Source organism: Leptodactylus fuscus, chromosome 3 (assembly GCF_031893055.1).
Source record: "Leptodactylus fuscus isolate aLepFus1 chromosome 3, aLepFus1.hap2, whole genome shotgun sequence".
Classification (NCBI taxonomy): Eukaryota; Metazoa; Chordata; class Amphibia; order Anura; family Leptodactylidae; genus Leptodactylus; species Leptodactylus fuscus.
Window position 1 is genome coordinate 139,664,000 of NC_134267.1, and position 26,758 is coordinate 139,690,757.

The window sequence follows — 26,758 nt, forward strand, 5'->3', positions numbered from 1 at the left end:
TAAGCCCTTTTCAGATGAATGAGACCATCTAAAAAAACATCTACAACAAATCTGCTGTGTATGAGGAACTAAGCAGCACAGTATTAGCATCTCTAATGAAATACTGTCAATGGCCTTTAGTTAAATCTGTTTTATTGCCCTCTAAAGCCCAACACCTACAAAGATAATAAGCATTCAATATTGTCATTGAAATCCTTCCAAGACATAAAGAAGGCTTAAGTAAAATAATAAATGGCTTGGCTTGATACGCTGTATTAGCTAGTAACGCTCTCACGTCATGTGTTCCATCTACATAATATGCATTTCGATTTCAGACTGTAAAATGATGAGTAAGGCCTCCCTTATATGATCAGGCATTAAATGAATTAAAGAGAAGGAGGAAGTATCATCTGTACTTAATACTTTCTCTCCATGTAGGAAACACCTGGTTGTGACTTAAAAACTGTATCAGAAAGACCAGATGCAGAAAATGATCATGCTAGGGTAGGCTTAAAGGGGTTGTCCAGTTTCCGAAAAATATTGAAAGACAAATATTACTGTTTCTGTAATTAAAAATTCAATATTTTCCAATATATGTTCAGTATTCATTTCTCACAGTTTTCTAGATCTCTGCTTGCTGTCATTCATTCTTTCATGGTCATGTGATGGACACACAGCTCAGTCACAGCACAGAAATCAGATATCTGTCTGGTCACATGACCATGGATCATATATCACATGACCATGGACCATATATCACATGACTATGGACCATATATCACATGACCATGGACCATATATCACATGATCATGGATCATATATCACATGACCATGACCATGGACCATATATCACATGATCATGGACCATAAATCACACGATCATGAACTGATTTTATTTACTGGAAATAAACAATGACTCACAGCATTCAGAGATTTAGAACACTATGAAGAAGTGAAACAGAAAGTTTATTAGAAAATTGTATATATGTTTTATTTTACAAACAATATCATTTGTCTGAATATTTGCCTGAAACTGGACAACCCCTGACAACATTACAAATACTATATAAATTTGGTATTGCTGTGATCGCACTGACCCACAGAGAATAGATAGCATGTTATTTTTACCACATAGTGAATGCCGTAAAAATTAAACCCATATGAAATTGTGATTTTTTTTTTCCAGCTTCCCAGTATATTGCACAGGATATTGAATGGTTCTATTTCAAAGCACAATTTGTTTCGCAAACAATAAGCCATCATGAGACTCTGTGAACTGAAAAATGAAAAAATGATGGCTCTTGGATTGTGGGGAAGGAAAAACAAAAATGTAAAAACAATTGGCTCGGTCCTGAAGGGGTGAAAGGCCCTTTCTGGTCAAATGTATTATGCTATAGCACTGTAGTACAGGGCATACTAATGTCAAGTGAATGATGCACTTGCTCATTGGGTGACTGTATTTAGCCTCTGAAAGGTCTCTCCAGTCAGTCGTGATCAGCAGACTAACATACTGAAGCCAGGAGTCCTTTTTGTAAGCCTAAGACAGTGTAATATCCAGGCTCATAGAGTTTCATAGTAACTTCTAGGTTGTGCATCCTGATGTGACTATACACTATGGATTTTAAAGATTTCAAAACCGCATCCGAAAAATATGTTGTTTAAACATATGTTACCCCTGTTTTACACTTTTATGCAAGTTAAGGTTAGGTTCACACCTGTGCCCGGTCTCTCTATTCCCCACTCCGCATTTTCTGCCCTTTTTGGGGCAACTGCTTTTTTAAGCGGATCAAGTTTCCATTTGGAAACTTAATAGAAACCTGAATGCAAGTGTGAACCTCGTGTAATGTTTCATTTTGGAGCCAACTACATCAATGTACTGTGTTCCATTCACACACCCATGTTCAGTCCAGACAATATGGCCTTTACACACACAATGTTTCCTGAATGGGATTTAGTCATGTTTATATGGCCTGAATGTGGGACACTGCTTTAGTGCACAGTATTGATGAGCGAACACTGTTCGGATCAGCCGTTCCGAACAGCACGCTCCCATAGAAATGAATGGAAGCACCTGGCACGGCGACCGGCCAGGTGCTTCCATTCATTTCTATGGGAGCGTGCTGTTCGGAACGGCTGATCCGAACAGTGTTCGCTCATCTCTAGTGCACAGCCTGGGGTGGGGGGCTTGATAGAGCAAGAACACTAATATAAGACATGATGCTGAAATGTTCCTTTAAATAGAGCTAGTGGCCAAACTAAAATATAAATGTCTCCATTTTTTTCATATAATACACACCAAGCTTATACTTGAATACAGCTACAGAAAATACAGCATTGCTCCTACATCCCTAGATCTTTTATATAAGATGATACATAAATACAGACGACCTCTAGATATTGAACATTTCCATAATAATGTCATTTTGCAGCAAATAGAAATCTAATGATGTTAAGGTCAAAAGACAGAAGGTTGCGGTATCCCTGATAAACGCGTGAGCAGGATAGCGTACATGCTATAGAGGTATAGAAGCTGGGAAGAGGTCATGCTGTGTCACTGTGAAATTACAGAGGATGAAGAAAACAGTAGACTGCAGAGGGTCAAAGAGTAGAGGAAATGGGTCAAGGAAGAACAAACACTTCTAGTATGCTTGAAGCAGAGCTGAGAGAGCGAAAAAGCTGAAAAGGAGATGTAGAGAAAAGGGGAATGGGAGACATAATTAAAGAGAGACAGCTGGGATCACGAGTGTTACATTTGAGAACAAATTACCTAGCACATGAATTGGATGCAGAAGAAAGAAAATGAAAATCCTCAGTACTAAAAGAAAAGTAGCTTACAAGAGGAGATGAGAGAAAGTGAGGCAAATGTAATAAGCAGGATAGTGTTAACTTGGATTGAGTTACAGAATTAGAAGCTCATCTGCTCTTGAAAAGAACTTTGATTACTGAAAGAGGATGTTGTCATTGATACAGTGTGAATACTTTCAAAGTGTCGCTAACAGAATAGCAGTATATTTCTAGTGCAACTTTCTGCATGTCTACTTATTATTACTGCAAAGTTATATTACACGGCTTTGTACGGTATTTCTCTACTGCCTGGACTTGGCCCTTTGCTTCAATAAGAGTTATGTTCTGTTTGCTCAAAACACGTATGCCATACCTATGCATAGTCTAATAGGCCACAATGTATGCCAAAAACCTTTCCTTGGTGGTCAGGCACTATACGTCAGCTTCTTAGTTCTATTATTATTTCATGTTCTTGAAAAATGTAGATGCCATTTAAAAATGTATACATATATATACTGTATATACATTTGGAGTCAAGAGCCAATGTATTCAACCGTATGGCATATAGCTGAATGTTTAAAGAGGTTGTCCCATCTCAAGGATTCTATCTATACTGGTAGCTTATGTAAATTGAAGATGTTTCTTAAATATATTGATTTAGACATTCTGCCTTGTTCTCTTCCAATGTGACCTTAATCCTCCCATTGTTTACACAGTGTTGCTATAACCATGGACCTATAGGACAAGTGATATCACTTAATCACAGCTCTTGCTGCCAGGACAATCAGGACAATCATTCAACTAATTGCAGTCTGTTATCCCTTTATGTAAACACTGAGTCCATTTGGTACAAGCACCTGCATATTATCTGATCTGCATAAGTGTTCTGTGTCCTGTTCAGCAAGAGGAAGAAGGGGAAAGAGAAATACAGGAAGTGAGAAGAACAGACCGCAGGAAAAGCTGCTGAAACACTGAGATGGGGAAACCTCTTTAAGGATACCTGTAGTGATATAATTGGTGAGGGTCTGGGTACTGAGTTCTCCATGGGTCACTGTGCTGTGCTACTAAGCTTGTGATTGGCTGTTGAGGCTGCTGCCACACAAGTACTACCCACAGCAAAATTGCAGACAGTACCTCAGCCTATAAAGCTCTCACTTAGTCAGAGGCCTCACATTTTGAAAGCGCAGCGTTTTTGTTGCAGATTTTGCTGTGTTTTTTGTTAGCCAAAGATGATTATAAAAAGGAATGGGAAATATATAGGAAGCTCTTATATTTCTACTTTCTGTTCAATCCACTCCTGGCGTTGGCTCAACAAAATGCAGCAAAATCAGTCTCAGCCTTAGGCTGGGGCCTCACGCTGCAAACAAAAAATACTGCATTTTACATTAACTGCAAAGTGGATGGAATTCTGGCCAATCCCATTCACACATTGCAGGAAAAAAAAACTACAGCAAAAATGCTGCGATTTTGAAAATGTTTCCACGTTTTACAAACCGCAGCATGTCAGTTATACCTGTTGGCGTTTTCAGTACAGATATGATAGAAGAAGAAAGTACGCACAAATAAACTCTGCTGACTTTCTGTGAAAAACACTGCGGAAAAAAATGTGCTGCATTTCCACCGCAGTCTCTTCCGTTGTGTTTTTTTGCAATGATTCACAACATGGAACCTTAGCTAAAGACCAGGCCCCATGTGGTGTAAACACTGCAGTTTAGCAAAAAAAAAAAAAAAAAAAAAAAAGTGGCATTTATAGTCTCTGCAAAGTGGATGGGATGCTAGCGAATACCATCCACACAATATGAAAAAATACTTGTGGCAGACATGCTGCGATTTCCAAAACCGTTGTGAGTTTGAAAATTGCATCATGTCAATTATACCTATTTCTGGCAGTTTCCAATAGGTATAATTGAAGCATTAAGTCCGCAAAGCCCACTACACACTCTGCTTTCTGCTCAATTCTGTTTGTCAGTGGGGGTGCTGGGTGTCAGATCCCCACAGATCTGATATTAGTGACTGTACTTTAGGATTGTTCATAAATATGTTTAGCCTGAAAAGAAAAGAGTAACTGATGACCAGCTTTCCCTTACTAGTGGAGTTGCAGGTGACAACCAGTAATAAGGCAGCGGCAATAATCACTTAGTGCTTTCACTAACTGAGAATCAATGGCTGCCTCACTGACTGCAGCTGCTCTACAGTAAGTTTTCTGTGTGGTATCACCCTTAGAATCACACGCTTTTTTAATTCCAGTTACAGCTGAAATACATAGTAAAAATGTGCAGGCTGAGATAAGGTCTTATTTGGCCAAACGTCAAAAACTGCTGTGTGATGGCGGTTTGGTAATGGCAGTCACGCGGCTAGTATAGAACACATTGATGTCAATGTATCTATCCAAATGACCATTTTTATGAAGGTCCACTTTAGCAAAAAAAAAATAAAAATACACATATACTATTTTTGTCCATTTTCATGAATCCCTCAGTAGATTCAATATATGAGCGATCTTTGAAAAGGGCTGCCCCATGTATGCAAAACAACCGTGGAAAAAATGACAGTTTTTGATGGACGTTGTTTTTCAGTGTTTGCATGACTGTAGCTTAACAAGTAAAAGTTTGTTTTTTACAGGTTAGGTAATCTTTAACCACATACTTAGTATGAATTGACACTATGTATACAGTGCCTTGATGTACATATGTCTATAGGGAATACTATATGTTTAATAAATGATTTATTTTACGATCATTTTCTTTTACCAATAGAAAAACCACGGGAGGCTTGTTTTGATCCAGGGAACATTATGAATGGCACTCGGATTGGTATAGACTTTAAACTTGGATCTACTGTAACTTACGAGTGTGATGCAGGTTATAAAATCATTGACCCTGCAACAATTAGCTGTGTGATCGGTACAGATGGGAAGCCCGCATGGAACAAAAGTTTACCATCATGTAACGGTATGTCTTATTGTACGCTATCTTTTATGTATAATCGGGTTTTATTGAACATTTTTGCATAAAAACAAGAGAAACACATGAAAAGGAAACACTGGTCGGCAGACCAGGCACGCGGGCCCCAAACAGAATGAAGTGACACGGGGGAACTCCCCAGCCCAGAAATATACAGTACCAGAAGGGCCACGCAATATCAGAACAAGGAAAAGGGTACAACAAAGACAGGCCAAAGCCAGTGAAACAAAAGAGTGGGAGAAAAGATAACACAATCACTATGTAAGAACAAGACAACCAACATGAAATGAGACCAAGCACGAACGGGGAGGAGAGGATAGGAACATAGGGACAAGGGGGCAGTCAAGAAGAAGCGAGGGGAGGAAAGAGAAAGAAAGGCTAGAGACTAATCATGAAAAAAGGACAAGAAAGCAGCAGATTCCTGAAAGATCATCCAAGGCTGCCAGAGTCGATCAAACCGGGAAGAATCAGGAGAATCCTCCGCAATCAGAGCCTCCATTCTCCGCAGGAAGAGAAATTCCTGTAAAAATTCGAGCATCGAGGGCGGTGTAGTGCTCCGCCAATGTCGCGGAATGACGACCCTGGCAGCCATGAGAAAATGACCCAAGAGATTCTTTTTAATCCGGGAAAGCTTACCTGGAATAACGGAGAGCAAGGCCAGTTGGGGGGTAGGGGCAACAGGAAGATCATATACCTTAGCATAAAGGGAGAAGACTGCATCCCAAAAGGGCCTGAGAACATCACAATCCCACCAAATATGAAGCATGGTGCCCCTCTCGGAACCACAGCGCCAACATCGATCAGAAACAGCAGGGAAAATTCTGTGGAGAAGGTCAGGACACCTATACCAATGGGTTAAGATCTTAAAGTTCCTCTCCTGCGCACTACAAGGCACGGCTAATCTATGGGACAACGTGAAAGATTTACTCCAATCAGCAGGCAGCAGACTCGAAGGAAGGTCTGAATTCCAAGATTCCACAAAAGAGGGAAGCCCGGGGGTGGCGTCGCTAAGGAGAAGATCATAAAGAACAGAAAGGGCTCGCGGAAGGGGAGCCGAACCCTCAGCGTAGGATTCCAACGTAGTCAGGGGCGAAGAGAGCAAGGGGGGGAGGGAAAACTTCCTCAGGAAGGACGATAACTGGCCGTATTCCAGCCAAGAGAGGCGAACATCGGGGTAGGAGAGACAGAACTGAGCAAAGGGGGGGAGCGAGGAGTCGCTAGAAACCTGTCGAAGGCGGACATCTCCCTCTCTACCCCAGCAGAGGAAACGAGCTACAGACTGGCCTGGAGGAAACATGGGGTTATCGAACAAAGGAGTCAGAGGTCCCGGAACCCTGGCAAGCCTCCCAGTAGAACACACCAAATCCCAGGTTTTAAGGAAATGTAGGGAGAGAATGGAATGGCCCGAGGATGTGGGCCGAAAATGCGATGGAATCCACGGTAGGGAAGAAAGCGATGAAGAGATCAAATCTGCCTCAATCGAAACCCACTGCTTGTCATTATGGCGAAAACGCCAGTCAAACAAGCGGAGAAGCACCGAGGCACGGTAGTACAAACGAACGTCAGGCAGACCCGCTCCCCCCCTCTGCTTACGCCGAGTAAGGGTACGATAATTAAGCTTACTTCGCGACGCCCCCCAAACAAATTTCCCAAACAACGAGCGGACCCGACTAAGATAGTCTCGAGAAAGGGGAATGGGGAGGGTCTGGAATAAGTACAAAAAACGAGGGAGGATGTCCATTTTAAGAGCATGGATACGGCCGAACCAGGACAAGGACTTAGCTCCGTACGCGCGCAGGTCCGACGTAACCTTGTCAAGGAGCGGAAAGTAATTAAGGCGAAAAAGGTGAGAAGGGTCCGGAGGGATATTTATCCCGAGATACTTGAACGACACCGACTGCCAGCGGAAAGAGAAGTCACGCACTAGCCGAGCAACTTCCACCGAGGAAAGGGAAATATTAAGGGCCTCCGTCTTTGACAAATTAACCTTGAAATTACTCAGTCGTCCAAAACGAGAAAATTCCTGAAGGATGGCGGGGAACGAGACTCGCGGCTGCGAGATATACAGAAGGAGATCGTCAGCATATAACGCCGTCTTAACAACGCGGGAGCCAAGTTGCAGGCCATGTATCTCCGGACAGCGCCGAATCGCCACAGCCAAATGCTCCATAACCAAGGCGTAAAGCAATGGCGATAGGGGGCAACCCTGACGAGTACCGTTCCGAACCGAAAAGGAATCGGAGAGGACCCCGTTCACTCTGACCCGTGCCGAGGTATCGCCGTAGAGGGTGAAAACCTTACCTAAAAAACCCGGGCCTAACCCCACCTGACGAAGGGTTTCTTGAAGAAAGCCCCAATGAACACGATCGAAGGCCTTTTCGGCGTCAACGGAGAGTAAACACAAGGGAGAATTAGAGGAGCGAGCCGCCGAGATTGCCAGGATGGTTTTGCATACGTTATCGCGGGCCTCACGACCGGGGATAAAACCGACTTGGTCATTATGAACCAGGGCCGGCATTAGGGGGGACAGACGATTCGCAAGTAATTTAGCAAAGATCTTGACGTCGATATTAATAAGAGATATCGGGCGATAGCTGGCCGGAAACGCGGGATCTTTACCCGGTTTGGGAAGAACCGTGATCAAAGCGGAGAGAGATTGGGAAGCGAACGACTCTGAGCCAGTCACACTATTAAAAACCCGTGTCATTTCAGGCGCGAGAAGAGCACTGAAGCATTTATAGAAGTGCGCTGTAAACCCTTCCGGGCCAGGAGACTTACCCGAGGGAGAGGACCGAATGGCGAGGGAGATTTCCTCCAGGGAAAAAGGAGCCTCTAAAGAGGCCCTACAGTCACTCGAAAGGGTGGGAAAGGGGGTGTCAGCAATGTACGCCCGTATCTTGTCGCGGAGAACTGAGGGGGCTAAGTCCGCGAAATGACCCCGGATGTTATACAAATCGCAATAAAAAGATCGAAACTCCGCGGCTATGTCGGTGGGGTTGTGTAGCGTCCGACCCGCCGCAGTACGCAGACGAGGAATATACGAGACTGGGTCACGCGGGCGAAGACGATGCGCCAAGGAGCGACCGCATTTATTAGCATACTCATAGTAGTGCTTCCTAACTCGGTCCCTAGCCCGCAGATACACACCATCAAGAAAGGAGCGAAGCTCCTCTCGAGCGTTGAGCAACTCAGTAAAAGTCGTCCGTGAGCCAGTGCGCTTATGGGAAGACTCCAAGGAATGTATAACCCGAAGCCGCTCGGAGACCCAAGCACTACGCTCCTTCTTCAGGCGTGCGCCGTGTTGGATCAGAATCCCCCATAGTACACATTTCAAGGCCTCCCACTGTAGTGGAGGGGCAGTAGTATCCTGGGCATGGGTAAGAAGAAAGTACCGGATGGCCATATCAATAGCTGATTTGCAAGTGGGATCCTTAAGAAGGCTCTCGTTCAGTCTCCAAGTAAAGGGGCGGCGGGTTAGGCCTGGGACCTCCAAGGACAAATAAACAGGCGCATGATCCGACCAAAGTGCAGAGCCAATGCGCACAGTAGGGGACCAGGAGAGGGCGTGATGGCTAGTTAAAAAGAAGTCTAAACGGCTATAAGAATTATGGGCCGGAGAATGGTAGGTGTAGTCCCTATCCTGCGGATGCAAGATACGCCATATATCAACTAGTTGGGAGCGATGAAGAGCGGACGCCAGGCGACGCAGCTGAGCAGGGGCGTGAGGGGGCCGAGAAGGAGAAGAATCCACAAGAGGATCGAGGACAAAGTTAAAGTCGCCACCTAAAACCACCACCCCCTCTGAAAAGTCCGCTAACTTGCCTATCAGAGATTTACAATACGCTAACTGATTCTGATTAGGGAGATAACAACCAGCAACGGTAAGAACAGAACCCGCAATGCGCAGTTTGAGGAACACAAATCTACCGTCAGGGTCAGTAAGGGTGTCCAGTACCTCGTGCTGCAGGGAATGGTGGAGGGCAATGGAGACCCCCTTGGACTTGGAGATCGGGTTGACGCTGTGGAACCAGAGAGGGTAGTAACGACTGCGGATATCTGGCACATGATCCCTCTTGAAATGAGTCTCCTGTAAAAAAAGAACATGAGAGCGTTGCTTATGTAACTGATAAAGAATCTGGCTACGCTTCTGGGGAACATTAAGACCCCGCACATTCAAGGTACAAAAATTGAGCGACGACATGGTAAACAGGGCCAGAGAAGAGAGCACACAAGGGAAAGAGACAAATCAAGACAAGGAAGAAAGGGAAGGGGAAGACGAGAGACAAGAAAAGACCAGACAAAAGCAACGAAAGAGAAGAGGAGAGATAGAAAAAGAAAAGAAATTAACAATGAAACAAACAAAAAAACAAAAACCAAACTAGTGGGGTGAAGGGATAGCCTCCACTCAAGAAAGGTGGGGAAAAAGGCAAAAAGTGCCAAAACCCACACTACTAGGTAGCGTGGAGACCCCAGAGGGGAACGGGCTTTTCAACAAAGGAGCCGGCCCCCGCCCCGGTCCTCCAGGCCACGCGGTGAAACATCATAAATGAAAACAATAGCTAACAGCTGACCGGGATAACAAAAAAAAAACAGACAAACAGAACAAGCAAGCTCCAAAGAACAAGAAAGAGGAAAAAAACCTCAGAAACGCATCACTCAGGAGAGCACAGGAGGCGCAAGCGCCCCGTAAACAACCTGCGCTCCCCCGGGGGAGGCCGCACTCCAAGGGGGAAGGGAGAGATGGCCCAAACTAGAAGAAACACGCAGTAACTAAAGTCCCAAAAGTCAAGTAGAAGCGTTGGAGGTGGCGTCCTGGGCATCCGCAACTGGAGGAGCATGCCCCCGTCGGCGTCGGTTAGGACGCCTCGGAAGCCGGGCAGGCAATGTAGAAGGAACGTCACCAGCAAAGAAAGGCCAGGAAAGCGCAGGAACAGCAGGAAGGCCCAAGGCGTTAGCAAAGGTCGGGAGCTCATCCGGATGGGAGAGGGAGACCAACCGGCCGTTATGGCGGACCTGGAGCCGGAAAGGGAAGCCCCAGGAGTAAGGAACTTGATGCTGAACAAGGACGTCTAGGAGAGGTTTCAGGGCCCTCCGCTTGGCCAGGGTGAGACGGGATAGGTCCGGTAGCAGGTGGAGAACAGAGTCTTGGAACATGACCTGAGGGGACTCCCGAGCTTTACGCATAATGGCCTCTTTCAATTGGTATCTGTGGACCCTGCAGATGACATCTCTGGGGTTCGAGGAGTCTGGTGGACGTGGCCCCAAGGAACGATGTGCACGATCAAGTTCAATGAGAGAATCCGGAGGGGCCCCCAGTAGTGAGTTGAAAATAAGGCGCAGAGTACAGTCCAGTTGCTGAGGCTCAATAGACTCTGGGAGGCCGCGCACCCTGATATTGTTCCGCCGGTTTCGGTTCTCCAGATCGTCCAGATGATCCGTAAGATACTGCAACTGCTGAGTGTGAGCCATAACTGTGGAGTCCAGAACGGCAAGGTGGGAATCATGAGAGGCCTCAGAGGCATCAAGACCGTCAACCCGAATCTCAAGCTGTTGAACCGCAGAACGAACCACGGCAAGTTCAGATTTATAAGATTGTTCCAAGCGTGACACGTATTCCTCCATATCAGACTTCGTAGGAACAGCAGCTAAATGGGCACTGAGGCGGCGGAGTTCAGCCAGGGTGTCAGACAATGAAGCAGCGGGGACAGCATTTCCCAAAAAAGCGCCGCCATGTGTGTCTGCAGCCGCAGGGATGGAACCAGCGCCAGGAGCAGAGTGCAGGGAGGGCCGGGGACCAGAGGCTACAATCTCAGACCATGGAGCGGCTGAAGGGTTAAGTCCAGGCAAGGATGGAAAGGTTGGAGCCCCAGGACCACACTGGGGGCCAGCAGAAGAGTCCATAGTGTCCAGAGGAGCAGCAGAGGGCACGTGTAGGCCAGGATCAACGTGCAGGTGTGTAGCAGGGGCCTGCCTGGAGGAGGGGGAGCCCAGCAGAGGATGAGGGGGCTTCCCCCCGGCAACTGTCAGCTGCAGTGGGACCGGAGCAGAGTGGAGGAGAGGTGACGCCGCAGGAGCTGCTGGAGAAGGCGGGAGGGATGGCCAGGAAGAGTCGGAACCCCCCGCCAACATAGGGGAGAGCACGTGGCAGGCCGTAGCCGGAAGCGTCCAAACGGCCCGGGAGTCGGCAGGAGAACCGGAGGAGACCACCGCCGGAGCAGAAGGTATGTGGGCCGACGGGGAGCTGGGGGCTGAGACTGAGCCGGAGGCCTCAGACCCAGGCGGAGTGCCGCGTGGAGGAGACCCGGAAGCGGCCGCCATCTTGGGATGCACATCGGGGGCACTCGCGCGCGGGCCCCGGAGAAATACCTCGATAGAAGTGTCTCTGGAGGTCCGAGATGGGGTGGATGTGGAGCGCTGGGTGTTCCGCCGGGATTTGCCCATAGTCCCCGAACTCACAAGCGAGCCGGTCAGCTGGATGCCGCAGTGAACCGAAGGCACAGGACGGAGCTGAGACGAGACGCGTCCTCACTCCTTCATCGCCAGGCCACGCCCCTCGTACGCTATCTTTTATGGTTACGTTTATGCTAACAAATACATTGGTATTTGACAAATAATTGGTTTTGACGAGATGCTATTTTCACTAATAATAAATACAAGCTTATGAGAATATGCACTGTGTATGTATATATATATATACACTGCAAGCTAGTTGAGTTATGTACAGTATGTGCTTGCTCCCATCTAGTGGCTAAAAGTCAAGACATTTGGTGCAACTACATATTTACTGTAAATGTTGCTGTAGAAGTAAATAACAGTGCTTATGTTTATTATTTTTGTTTTTTGGGTTTTTCTTTTTATTTTATTTATTTACCTATACTGATATTTACCTATAAAAGTAAATAAATAACAGTGCTTATGTTTTTTACTTGTTTTTTGTTTGTTTTTTTATTTATATACCGATATTTACCTATATTGATAAATATTGATTTACCTATATTTATTTACCCATATTGATAAATATTTATTAGTGCACACTATTTGTTTGTTTGTTTTTTTTCCCTCGGGGCTTGAATGACTTCTTGCTTTTATATGCCTATGTTATAGAGGTGTCATTGAATAGCATTAAATTGTTCTGACAAATGGAACTTCAAGTAATCTCTTCTGCACATGTAGATTGTAGTTAAATGTGATGACCTAAATAGCCAAGCATTTCAGACAAGTTTCTCTTGAAGAATACGCCATACCGTTAGTATACTGTTACTGTACTAGACATAGGGTAATATACTAGACGAGTAAGCAACAGATAGAGTAGGTTATTTTATGGATTCTGGTGATATCTACAATGTACTTTAGTAGCATAATAAAATAATAATAATAATATTATATAGAAAACTAAATGCTTTGCTTTTGTTTCAGCTCCTTGCGGTGGGCAGTATACAGGGATGGATGGAGTGGTTTTATCTCCAAATTACCCAAATAATTATACTTCGGGGCAGATTTGTCATTATTCAGTAAATGTTCCCAAAGAATTTGGTAAGTTGTTAATTGATGTGCAACATGTAATCCATAATATCTAGTTTAGGAAATATCACAAATTCGAATTCACATGCAAAAGGCATACTTGTTTCTCTATAGTCTAAAGACTCTTTAACATGAAATGATTTTGTTTTGCCAAGAACCTTCTCATCAATACAGTCCAAGCAGTTGGAGGGCAGGAGCTTTATTGTTTTCTCCTGACATTTCTAGTATGGGTCTGTACTAGGCTGCAATTTCCAGTTACAGGTTATGGTACGGAAGAAGGCTTTTATAGTGGTACTATCTATGGCTGCTACACAAGACCTCTGGCTGGCCATGGGCCCACTTATTGGACCCCCTCATCACACCCCATTTTTGGAAAGCGGTGAGGGTGGCAAAAAAAAAAGACATTTTTTTCTCACACTTCATATTAAAGACCAAGTTTTTTGGGGGGTTTTTTAGCAGTGTTTTCCTACTTGAGTCCTTACCCAAAATCCTCACTCAGGCCTGGGCCGCATATGGCGTAAAAGCTGCACAAGAAAACATGGCATTTTACAGTTCCTGTACAGTGGATGGGATTCCAGCAAATTCCATCCAAACATTATGGGAAAATACGCAGAGCAATTTCCAAAACCGTTGCTGATTTGGAAATCACAGTATTTCAATTATACCTATAGAAACCTATAGGTATAATTGAAGAAGAAAGTTCACATTCATTGAAAAGCACAATGCTTTGCACTGCAGTTGTTTCTGCCGTGGCTCGCTATGTGGGGCCTTAGCCTCATGCACACACTTTTCTCACTGTTTTATTTCACTATAGACTTTCATGAAACTGTTTGCCCAAGAAAGCAAAAGGAAACCTCAGATTAAAGCAACATAAAACATTGCAAAATGGAACTTCTTCCAGCAGTTATTTATGTTTGGAATAGAGCAGCATAGAGCATGTTCAACCAACCTCCACATAAGTTCTTTATAGGTACAGGCCTGTCGCAGGGGAGGGGGGGGAGGGGTCAGGTGAAATCATCTATTCTAATCACCATTGGGAGTCCTACAAGTCAAACCCCCACAAACCATTTACTAGAATGCTGCAACCCCAAATCAGTACAATTGCATTTTAAAACTATGGTATATGGTGTTTGTGATTTTAAAGCAAATATATAAAGGAATGTATGACAATATTTATCTACCTTCTTTATTTCCAATCCTAGTTGTGTTTGGCCAGTTTGCCTTTTTCCAGACATCATTAAATGACCTGGTAGAACTTTTTGATGGAGCTCATTCACAGTCCAGATTGCTCAGTTCTCTCTCCGGTAGCCATACAGGTTAGTAAAGTAAATTACATTTTGTCATTGCAATCTCATATTCACAATGGTAAGAATTATCTTAAACACCTTTCCTAGAAGGTGATATAATCTTTCTCAGGTGCTGATATATATATAGTTCCATTACAGGGATATTAGCAGCATATTATTTTAGGCACTGCATTTTTAGTTGCTTACTTTCAGCAATATTTTACAGTATTTTACATTATTTTCTCATGTCTCCGTATACATACAAGTACATTATCACAGGTCTGTGAATGGGGCCCTGAGCCCCGGGGCAAAACTCACGACAGGTCCTTTTCCTGTCTGATTTGTGACCCAGACTCATTAATTAAATGAATGGGTCCATGGGGTATATGGATTGAACACAGATATCATCCATGTGCCACCAGTGCTTTCTTCTCATGGATCTGCATATACATGTAGCCTAAATCTACACAACAAAACTGAGTAAAGTGGCAAATAATTTACTTAACCAGTTTTGAGTCATGCCATGTTTCCATACATACTGTATGCATAATTACTTTAAAAATTCTGCAGATTATATTAACCCCTTCCCGCCGATGGCATTTTTTGATTTTCGTTTTTCGTTTTTGACTCCCCTCCTTCTAAACCCCATAACTTTTTTATTTCTCCGCTCCCATAGCCATATGAGGTCTTAATTTTTGCGGGACAAATTTTTCTTCATGATGCTACCATTAATTATTCTATATAATGTACTGGGAAGCAGGAAAAAAATTCAGAATGGGGTGGATTTGAAGAAAAAATGCATTTCTGCGACTTTCTTACGGGCTTTGGTTTTACGGCGTTCACTGTGCAGCCAAAATGACATGTCCCCTATATTCTGTGTTTTGGTACGGTTCCAGTGTTACCAAATTTATATGGTTTTATTTACATTTTGACCCATAAAAAAAATTCCAAAACTGTGTTAAAAAAATTTTTTTCTAAAAGTCGCTATATTTGACGGCCGTAACTTTTTTATACGTAAGTGTACGAGGATGCATAGGGCGTCTTTTTTTGCGGGGCCGGGTGTACTTTTTAGTTCTACCATTTTCGGGAAATGTTATTGCTTTGATCACTTTTTATTCAAATTTTTATCAGAATCAAAACAGTGAAAAAACGGCGGTTTGGCACTTTCGACTATTTTTCCCCGCTACGGCGTTTACCGAACAGGAAAAAATATTTTTATAGATTTGTAGAGCGGGCGATTTCGGACGCGGGGATAGCTAACATGTATATATTTCACAGTTTTTAACTACTTTTATATGTGTTCTAGGGAAAGGGGGGTGATTTGAACTTTTAATTCTTTTTATTTATTTATTTATTTATTTATTTGCATTTATTAGACCCCCCTAGGGGTGTTGAACCCCAGGGGGTCTGATCACTAATGCAATGCATTACAATGCTAATGCATTGCAATGCATTGCAAAAAAGCATCCTTTCTTTTGCAGGCTGCATAGACCAGCCTGCAAAAGAGAGGATTTGCAGACAAGCATGGGAGCCTGTACAAGGCTCCCGGCTGTCATGGCAACGGGACGTCAGCCCTGGAGCATGCTCCAGGAGCCGGCGATCCCGACCAAAATGGCGGTGCCCATTCGCCGCCGGGAAAATGGCGCCTCCGGCGCCTTTGACCGCGGCACCGGAGGGGTTAATGCCTCCGATCGGTCCGGGGACCGATCGGAGGCATTAGAGCCGGTTGTCTACCGCTTAAAGCAGTAGACACCCGGCGGCTATGGCGGCTGCCCGGCTCCCGGGCAGTCGCCATAGTTAAAGACCCGACATGCGCCGTACTATTACGGCGCATGTCGGGAAGGGGTTAATGTTTCAGACACGAGACCCATTGTATGGCTTAGTAATAAATGTGTATCTGTCAATGGCACATTGCTCTTAGAAATGGATGAACCTTATGAGATGTGTTTCAGAATGAACTGGAAAGGTTTTTATTGTTGTTATTATTAGTATTATTATTAATTATTTATATATAATTGATATGCACTCTGAAATCTGTATTATAATCTGTCATGTAAGAGAAGAGTCAAATTGCAGATCTGTGTATTTTTCAGCCATCCTCTTGGCTGGCAGTATCTAGATATGAATATTGAACAATATACAAAGAGGTATTCTAACTACTCTATTTGTGTCTATGTGTGAGCACCTGGTAGCCATCTTACCATGCTGTGGTAATATGTTGAATAAAAGATATAGCAAAATTTATATTGACACTTAATACATTAACAACTCTGTGTGCTAACTCAAGTCTTTCAATGGCTTTGTTGGCTTTTAAAATACACTAAGTGGCTAAAAGTCACGGGAAGGCATGTCTTAGTGCCGGTTGTGTCGGATATGATGCTCAAACAGTGTGACACAATGTGGCCTATGGCACTAGTCTCACCAGGATATCTGAGCAGTCTGATGCAGACAGGTGTCTTGTGAACATGGCAGCATGTTGCGAGTTGAATTACTTTGACTGTGGGATGATAATCCATGCAAGACGCATGGGGCATAGCATTTTGGAGATTACCAGGGAATTTGGGTTTCTGAGGTCAAAAGTGTCTCAGTTGGACCTGCAATATCACAGAGACAACATTGGCAGCCGCGTAAACTGTTACACCGGTTGACTACGAGTCTTCGATGAAAGGACGTCACACCTCTTCAGAACTGTATGGGCCTTTTGACGGTCTACTGTTGGACAAATCACCACCAAATTGAATGTGGGGTGCCAGGATACCATTTCCACAAGGACTGTATGCCAAGAACGGCACCATCATCATTAGACTGTGAAGCAGCGGCAGCATGTGGCATGGTCTTATGAATCATGGTTCCAGTTGTACAGAGCCAATGGGCACGTGAGAGTGTGGCTTATGCCCCATATAGCCATAGATCCTGCATGCCAACAGGGATATGTCAAGACAGGAGGTGGATCCATCATGGTCTGGGCTGTGTTCGAATGGTCAAATTGAGCCCCATTGTCCAGATGCAGGGATCAAGGATCGGTCCTCGATATATGCAACTTATGGCAGACCATATGCACCCCTTTCTGGTGTTGGAGTTCCCTGATGGGCATGCTGTGTACCAACAGGACAATGCTACATGTCATTGCTCGTTGGTGGCACGGGACTGGTTTAATGAACACACTAGTGACCTCACAACCCTCGACTGGCCTTCCCGCCCCACTGACCTCAACTCCATAGAGCATTTATGGGATGCTGTGGATACCAGTGTCTGCTCCATGGACCCAGCACCAACTACACAGGACCAATTGTGGGCTGCAGTGTAGACTGTGTGGATCAATATACCTCCAGAACTCTTCCAACACCTTGTGGAGTCCACGCCTCGTCATCTTGCTGCAGTTACCAGGGCTCGTGGAGGGGGGACCCGCTATTAACAGCACATCCGGTACCTTCCCATGACTTTTGGTCACTCAGTGTAATAAATCATGCAACAGCAAGTTCTGGTGTTGTAGAAAATCAAGTTAAGTGTCACTGCAGCTGTAGTGTTTTTCTTACAAATTGCATCTTTCAACTTGGAATGAGTTAAAGGGGTTTTCTGCACAAAATAAATGATAAATGAAAAAAGGAAGAACAGGTAAGTATAAGTGGGCTGGCACCTCCTCTCTGTGATGTGTGCTGGTTCTCCACTGTACTGTGCATGTGTGGGCAGCCAGCACACATCACAGAGAGGAGGACCGTGTCAACAATGACATCCTGGATCCAGAGCTGTGAGGAAGAACAGGTAACTATAATGGGGTTGAGGGTGGGTCATTTCCCCTGATGGTGCGGATATTGATTAAGTCGCAGAAAGGCAAAAAATGTGTCTATGCAGGTCACATGATAAACATACAGTATATACAGCATAACAAAGAAAAAATGTAATAAATGTAATTTAGGAAGTTGGGGGTGTATGTGGGCCTTAGAATTAAAAAATCATTTTATCCTTGAAAACCCCTTTAAGTGTAGACATTTCTCTACTAGAGATGAGCGAGTAGTACTCAATCGAGTAGGTATTCGATCGAATACTACGGTATTCGAAATACTCGTACTCGATTGAGTACCACTCGCTATTCGAATGTAAAAGTTCGATGCAGAAGCAGCATTGATTGGCCAAATGCTATACAGTCGGCCAATCAATGCTGGTTCTTCTCCTACCTTTAGAAGTCTTCTCCGTGCAGCTTCCCCGCGGCGTCTTCCGGCTCTGAATTCACTCTGCCAGGCATCGGGCCTGGGCAGAGCCGACTGCGCATGTCCGCTTGTAGTGCGGGCATGCACAGTCGGCTCTGCCCAGGCCCGATGCCTGGCAGAGTGAATGAAGAGCCGGAAGATGCTGCAGGGACGCTGCACGGAGAAGACTTCTCGGAGGATCCAGCCCAACCCTCACTCGTGGACTTGGTAAGTATAATTTGATTGAATGTTTCCTACCCCTGAAACGAGCATTTTCCCCCCATAGATTATAATAGGGTTCGATATTCGATTTGAGTAGTTGAGGGGCTACTCGAAACGAATATCGAACCTCAAACATTTTACTGTTTGCTCATCTCTATTCTCTACCCATGCCCATAGAAGTGTATATAAAAAAGAGAAGGAGGACAGTGAGAGAAAAGCATAGACAAGGTAAAAGATTTACTTAAGAAGTAAGTAATGAGTGTTTTACTATATCATAGCTACTGGATTCACATCAGTAGTGTTCAGGATTTCTCTGCAATGTCTTTTATGGAGTTGCTGGTGCTTCTTTCTGTGCCTGAAAGATAAGGGATCAGAATATCCTATTTTTTCCATGTGCTGTCTATGGGACGCATCAAAGCAACTAGTCTCTTTTAGTTCAGGGATAACTGAGAATTGGAGACAGATCCTACAGAGGGGATAACTGCAAAAATAAATAAATACATTGCAATTCATTGGGTTTACTGTAATATCCAGAAATAGTGTTATTTCTCACGTACACAAATATAACAGCTTATCGACAAAATTTAGCAAAATGTTGAAGCACGCTTTAAAAAATTCTTCTAAATGTGTTTATTTGAAAAATGTTCTTTGGCAGCAAGACACAGAAAAAGTTGCCTTTCATATCTTGCTTAGATTACTTGTCCATTCTCTTTGCTCAGTACAGTGATGATTCTTCAATGAGCTTGATTAATGTAAGGCTGACTGGTCAATATGGACATGCCGTTTGACATCCCAACTGAAAATCTTTTTTGCGGGGCATACTGGATATTCCTATGACAAATAGTTTTTACAGCTTCTGAACTGTACACTGTAGTAGTGGCACCTGAAACAGGAATAGGAGCATGTTGTCTGTATGTTGTCAGGGTTGGTCTCTAGAGATGAGCAAACACTGTTCTGAACAGCCGTTCCGAACAGCATGCTCACAGCACGCTCCCATAGAAATGAATGGAAGCAGCCGACACACGGGGGGTTAAGTGGCCGGCCGCCGGCAAAGTCTGCGTGCCAGGTGCTTCCATTCATTTCTATGGGAGTGTGCTGTTTGGTTTGGCTTATCCGAACAGTGTTCGCTCATCTCTATTGGTCTCAATGGGACCACTTGCGTATATTGGATGATGGTCAGATTTAAAGACTCAAGTCAGTGATGCATTCAACACAGAAACAAATTGAATCAGGGTGGAAGCATGTTTTATTGTTCAAGTCATACCTTTTTATACCCATCAAAGTGAACGTACATATTTGAACAAACATTTGAATAAGCATTTTCAGTTCATATATATGAAACAATAATTTCTGGGTAATATTTCTGGGTAATAATAATCTGGGTCATATTATCTTTATTATTCAAGTTTTATTATCTTGTTATGTTGGTGGTTCCAAGCACAAATTTTGATTAAACAATTAAATATTAGAGATGAGCGAACACTAAAATGTCCGAGGTTCGAAATCCGATTCGAACAGCCGCACACTGTTCGACTGTTCGAACGGATTTCAAACCCCATTATAGTCTATGGGGGGAAATGCTCATTTCAGGGGTACGCAAAATTCGATAAAATTACACTTACCAAGTCCACGAGTAACGGTCGGGCTGGATTCTCCTTGAAGTCTTCCCCTGGCGCAGCGTCCCCGCGTCTTCTCCCGGCTGGAATTCACTCTGCCTTGGCATTGGGGCCTAAGCAGAGCCGACTGCGCATGCGTGGTCATGCGCGGACATGCGCAGTCGGCTCTGCCCGGCCCGACGCCTGAGCAGAGCCGACTGCGCATGCGAGGGCATGCCTGCGCATGCGCAGTCGGCTCTGCCTAGGCCAGATGCCTAGGCAGAGTGAATTCCAGCCAGAAGACGCTGCGGGGACGCTGCACGGAGAAGACTTCTAAAGGTAAGAGAAGAACCAGCGTTGATTGGCAATGTATAGCATTCTGCCAATCAACGCTGGTTCTGCATCGAACCTTAAACTTCGAACAACTAGTAGTGTTCAATCGAGTACGAGTATTTCGAATACCGTAGTATTCGATCGAACACCTACTCGATCGAACACTACTCGCTCATCTCTATTAAATATTAAAGACGGTTCAGAGTAACCTGACTTGGCCAGCAGAAAAGTCATCAGAGCAGAGCCAGAAGTATTGCTGAAAATATGTATCCTTATCAACCCCTCCTTTTGAGAACAGATATGATACTCCCCTCTCGTCTCCAGGTACTTCAGTAGTAAAAGGCTATTGTTGGACATTTTCCCTTATTTTCTTCACCAAATTGCCTGTAGTGTGGGAGGGTCATATATTATTCTCAATTACAGCATTTCACAATACTCATCATTGCAGGGTTTTAATTCCACATACATAGTTGTATCAATCAATCTTTGGAAAAGTCCTTGACTGCAAGAAATTCAGCAGCATCCACAGGCAACAAGTATTGCTGCTACAAGTGCCAAAGAAATGGAAAAACTTGACACCAGGTGGCTCCATTTTCCAAACCATGATTCAAGCCAGTTCGAGATAGGGTTGTTGATACCAAGGTCCTCGGATAATGATGTAAGATCTTCCAACACTTTTGTGAAACTTTCATCAGGGCCTGTATGGTTAGGGATATAGGTATAATAATTAGTGCCAATCATTTTGCAAACCCCTCATTTTTCTGCTAATAACATATCTAAAACTACTTTGATCTTCCATGTCATCAAAGAAATTGAAAGACAAGTGTATAAATTTTTGCCCAGCCATTGATCAGATGATTATCATTTAAACTAGTTTTCTGGCATACAAGATGCCTGAAAACTAAACTAGCAAAAAGCTTGCCTAGACTTTAGTATGGATACAGGTTCCACTAAAGGATGCCATGCCATAAATCAGGCGTATACTCTGTCACAGCAGGGGATTACAAAAAACGAATGTAGAAATCTCTGGTCTTGACAAATCTTCCCCAATGTAGCTTGAATTATGGATTACAGAGGTACATTTAGGTATATTTATACATAACTGTAATGCATTTTCATTTCTGGAGAATGGCAAAACCTTTAACTTTTTATTATATATCATGCTACAATTTCCTCACATTTATACTGGATAACAAGAAGAAATGCTACGATAAAGTAAATGTTTTCTACAGTTGGTAAAGTACTAGAAAACTTTCTCATATCATTTATTGGAATGAGACATTACTTTTCTGCTAGTAAATTAGATGTGATATTCACATAACTTGAAAAGCTGTTAAAGTTTCCAAAAGATATGAAATTCTAATGACAACTACAAAGATACTATGCCCATTAAATTAAGTAGCAAAAATCCAATAAATTTCCTTATAAAATGTAGCAAATGGCTCAAAGATGTTCAACTAATTAGGAATAAACCTTGCAAGAATTTCATTTTTTCTGTTGTATGTGTTCAGTGTGCAATTGAACTTAAAACGTACAGATACAGTATCTAGATGTTAGCAATAGGAAACAGCATTATATGTCATCCAACCAGCATTGCTAAGAGACCATTAACAAAGTGAAGACAATTGTCTGTAGTTTATGGTTTCCTTGAGGGATGTAAGTTTATCATGAAACATCCCTAGCCTGTAATTGGGTTGCAGTAATGCTGTGAGTAGTCTTATTCTGCTTATACTTTCCTTGGTGCAGGTTTGGTTATATCTGCATGCAACAGGAATGATTCAACTATTGAGAAGATAGCCACTCTTGCAAGTGGCACAAAAGGTATAATTTCTATGTACTACAGTTTTTGATAGTCTTAAAAAATAGGCCACTCTAATTGCAAAGTAAATAGGTATGGGATGTGGGTCCTATGAATGTCAAGGTATGAGGACATATATTGAGGCCAGTTCCCCAGCTGTCCCCTAGTGAAATATATTAATTGTCTCAATTATTTTTCCTTCATAGGGTATATAGAATGCTGCATTTAATACATAAAATGGGGTATTGGAGTGACTATATATGCTATATAACTTATATATGTTATTTGGAGTTGTACAGAGATGTTTCTTCTGGAGATGGGTTACAAACTTTGTGGGACAGATATAGCACTGTAATATTAAACTGGATCCAAATATATGTTTACTAGGATATGTCTCAGATAATTCTGTGATAGGTCAGTGACTGGATATTCTGCACCTCCTATATCAATCCCTCATGGCTTTTGTGTATTTAGGGTTGTTTACCACACTATTTTGCCAGATTTTGTTACTGTCTACTTTCTATATTTAATATTTGCTTTTTACCTTATTTTAGGTTATTTTATTCACTTTATTAATTTCATTGTACTTGTTCATCAGTGCTGTTTCTCATTGTAGTCTAAGATGTCCCTTTACATTTATAAAACGGCACAAGGAGAAGGAGACGTTGGTTAGAAAAAAATTAATTCTTAAGGTGAAACAGTATAGGATCAATTTATTAGAAAAGTAACGAAAAAGAGGAACAAATTGTACAGTGCTGCGGAATATGTTGGCGCTATATAAATAAAAGTTATTATTATTATTATTATTATTAGAGATGAGCGAGTAGTACTTGAGTAGGTATTCGATCAAATACTACGGTATTCGAAATACTCGTACTCGATCGAGTACCACTCGCTATTCGAATGGAAAAGTTCGATGCAGAAACAGCATTGATTGGCCGAATGCCATACAGTCGGCCAATCAATGCCGGTTCTTCTCCTACCTTTAGAAGTCTTCTCCGTGCAGCTTCCCGCGGCGTCTTCCGGCTCATCATTCACTCTGCCAGGCATCGGGCCTGGGCAGAGCCGACTGCGCATGTCCGCTTGTAGTGCGGGCATGCACAGTCGGCTCTGCCCAGGCCTGATGCCTGGCAGAGTGAATGAAGAGCCGGAAGACGCCGCGGGGACGCTGCAAGGAGAAGACTGCTCGGAGGATCCAGCCCGACCCTCACTCGTGGACTTGGTAAGTATAATTTGATTGAATGTTGCCTACCCCTGAAACGAGCATTTTCCCCCCCATAGACTATAATAGGGTTCGATATTCGATTAGAGTAGTCGAATATTGAGGGGCTACTCGAAACGAATATCGAACCTCGAACATTTTACTGTTCGCTCATCTCTAATTATTATTATTATTATTATTATTATTATTATTATTATTATTATTATTTTATTATTATTATTATATCAAATAGAATTATGGCATAGGAAAGGGGCAAAGTAAAACCTACTGTATGACAGAATGAGTAATATCTGCCACATATAACAGGAATAATAACTTTTTATATTCATTATTTATTGATTTTCATTAGTTTATAAAGGCCAATGTTTTGCTTTGTAATATATCAACCAGCCTGATATCTAAATCATATAATAATATTTAAATCAATATGACATTTACGTTGCCTTTCCTCTATATCTAACAAATGTTATCACATACAACATAGGGTGTTGTCATTTAGATTATGGTTTTGTCATGCAGATTATAAAACAGGGTCTAAAAAAAATAGAATATTAAAATACTAAAGCTTACCAATACTCTTTGGTTACCTACTGTGCTTTATTTAAAAGGTTTGTTCATAACTTGACTTTTATTTGTATTGTTGGCTGCAGTCACATCGTATGTTGTCACTATGGGCAGCATTTTACGAAACAATAATTGATAGGAAATCAAGAGTAAATTGGAATGTTAGTTATTTTGCCATGTTTCATATATGTCATTCAATGTAAAGGGGTTTTCCATGTTTAAAAATGGATGACTTATCTTTATGATAGAAAAACGATTAAAGATTGTCAGGAGTTCAACACCCAATATGTTGCCATTCATCTGCTTGAAGAAGCTGCAGCATTCGGGTGAGTGCTGCAGTCTTTTCACTAGTTACCAAATACAACACCATACATGTGTATAGTGGCTGTGCTTGGTATTGCAGCTCAGTCTATTCCCTTCAATGACAAAATAACATTATTTTGTATTGTAAAAGTCCTTCCACTGTTTCCCTATGAAACGGCTCTTAGAGGTTGCTTTTTGGTAATGTACATCTTGGTGACAGATTGATGGCTGCTAGACATGTCTCTACAATGGACTCAAAGACATTTTTCCCAATTGACAGACTTTGAGAAGGGGTAAATCATTGGACTGAGAGAAGCAAGATGGTTGTTTTAATGTAATGCCTGCATCTAGGCCAATCTAAGCTAGAAGGTTAGTACTTGGAGGAATAGGGAGCAGTGGTTATATGAGGGCATGCACACACAGTGAACAAGCTCTGGATGACCCAGACACACTATAAGTAGAGAAAAACGTTTGATCCATCAACAAGCACAAACAGCTCCCACAATTTCCTTGTCCACCATCCATACACCAGTGGCACCTTCATTTCATACCCCAGTCTCTGCCTGAACTATTTTCATGTTCTGAGCAGAAAGAAATTCAGTGTCACAGCACCCATTATGTGTCTTGCCATTGACCACCAGTTACTGTCACCTTGGCATACAGGCAGAGGTGTAAATACTGCCATAGCATCTGTAGTGGCTGCTACAGAGCCTGCAACTTTAGGGTCCTCCTGGAGGCTAAAGGTGGAGCAGAGGCAGCTGTGGGCAGTAGCAGGGATCAATATGTAAGTCTGCGACTATTATGGTATTTTTAGGATGGTTTTGTTCAGTCCGGACACTTCCAAAACAAAATTCTATAATTATTCTCATCAGGCGAAGGTGATGAAAGCAAAAGTAAAAAATAGTGTTACTCACTGGCAGATCACAGACCAGACCTGTAATTGGTGACATCATGCATCATGACTGTGGCATTTGTGATCATTGAAGAGACCCGTGCTGGAGTCCAGGAGAGAGAGTACCACTGTTCTTCACCTCACCTAGGCCTCTGCTCATTATACTCTGGGGTTTGAAGAGACCTCAGAGTATAATATTAGTTCATGGGTGTTGAACCCCAAACATTTGGTGTTCAGTTGAACCCAATTTTTTGCACAATTCATGACAAATACCATAGAGGCCACTAGGGACATTATATTGTATGGAGGGGCCACTATGGAGCATTATACTGTGTAGCGAGGCCACTGTGACCTTATACTGTGTGGAGGCCACTGTGAGACATTATACTTCATGGACGGACCACTAAGGGACATTATACTGCGTGTTGGGGCCACTATAGGGCATTGTACTGTGTAGATGGGCAACTATGGGACATTATATTGTGTGGAGGGGCTACTATAGGACTATGGGACATTATATTGTGTAGAGAGGCCACTGTATATAAGACAAGAAAGTATTTAGTCTGACCCTAGACCTTTTTGTCACAGCCCAAGCAGTTCATTCACATCAATACAGGTCAGTAATCTCTTTATATGTCCTGTTTCTGAGCAAGAGATAGACAGTTATAGAGCAGATTCCTATTTTAGTTAGCAATATGAAAATCAAGAAAAAATAGGATTTTTAGCCGCAACTCTCATGAGACTTTAAAGTCAAGGACTGAAATATAAGTTATAAGTGAAATGTGACTCACGTGACATGTCTGCAGTTTGTCAGTTCTTTACAGTCAAATCACAGTTCACACAACAGCTGGTCCCAGACAAGTAAAACAAATACTGTAGTCATGTGACTTGCTGTCACATATAATATAGTTGGAAGACCCTCCCTCTATGATGTTCACATCCCCTAACTGAGAATATAGATTGGTTTTATCTCATAAAGACTTTTCTCCTTTTATTATCTATCTTTCCTAAACGTCACTATGGCAATTTATCTGCAATCTCCAAACCTTAAAAAAACCCAACCAAACAAAAAACCTTAAAAATTTAATCACACAAGCAAATCTTTAAT

The 26,758-nt window shown here is 42.9% G+C and overlaps 1 protein-coding gene across 2 annotated transcripts in view; it reads left to right on the plus strand.

The window, feature by feature from the left end:
* Positions 1-26,758, plus strand: part of CSMD1 (CUB and Sushi multiple domains 1) — a 1,381,920-nt gene that overhangs the window by 1,116,300 nt on the left and 238,862 nt on the right. For both annotated transcript variants that reach the window (XM_075268411.1, XM_075268410.1), the window contains 3 exons: positions 5,521-5,715; positions 13,144-13,260; positions 14,451-14,564. In XM_075268411.1, coding sequence (XP_075124512.1) covers positions 5,521-5,715; positions 13,144-13,260; positions 14,451-14,564 — 426 coding nt within the window. The remainder of the gene's footprint in view (positions 1-5,520; positions 5,716-13,143; positions 13,261-14,450; positions 14,565-26,758) is intronic.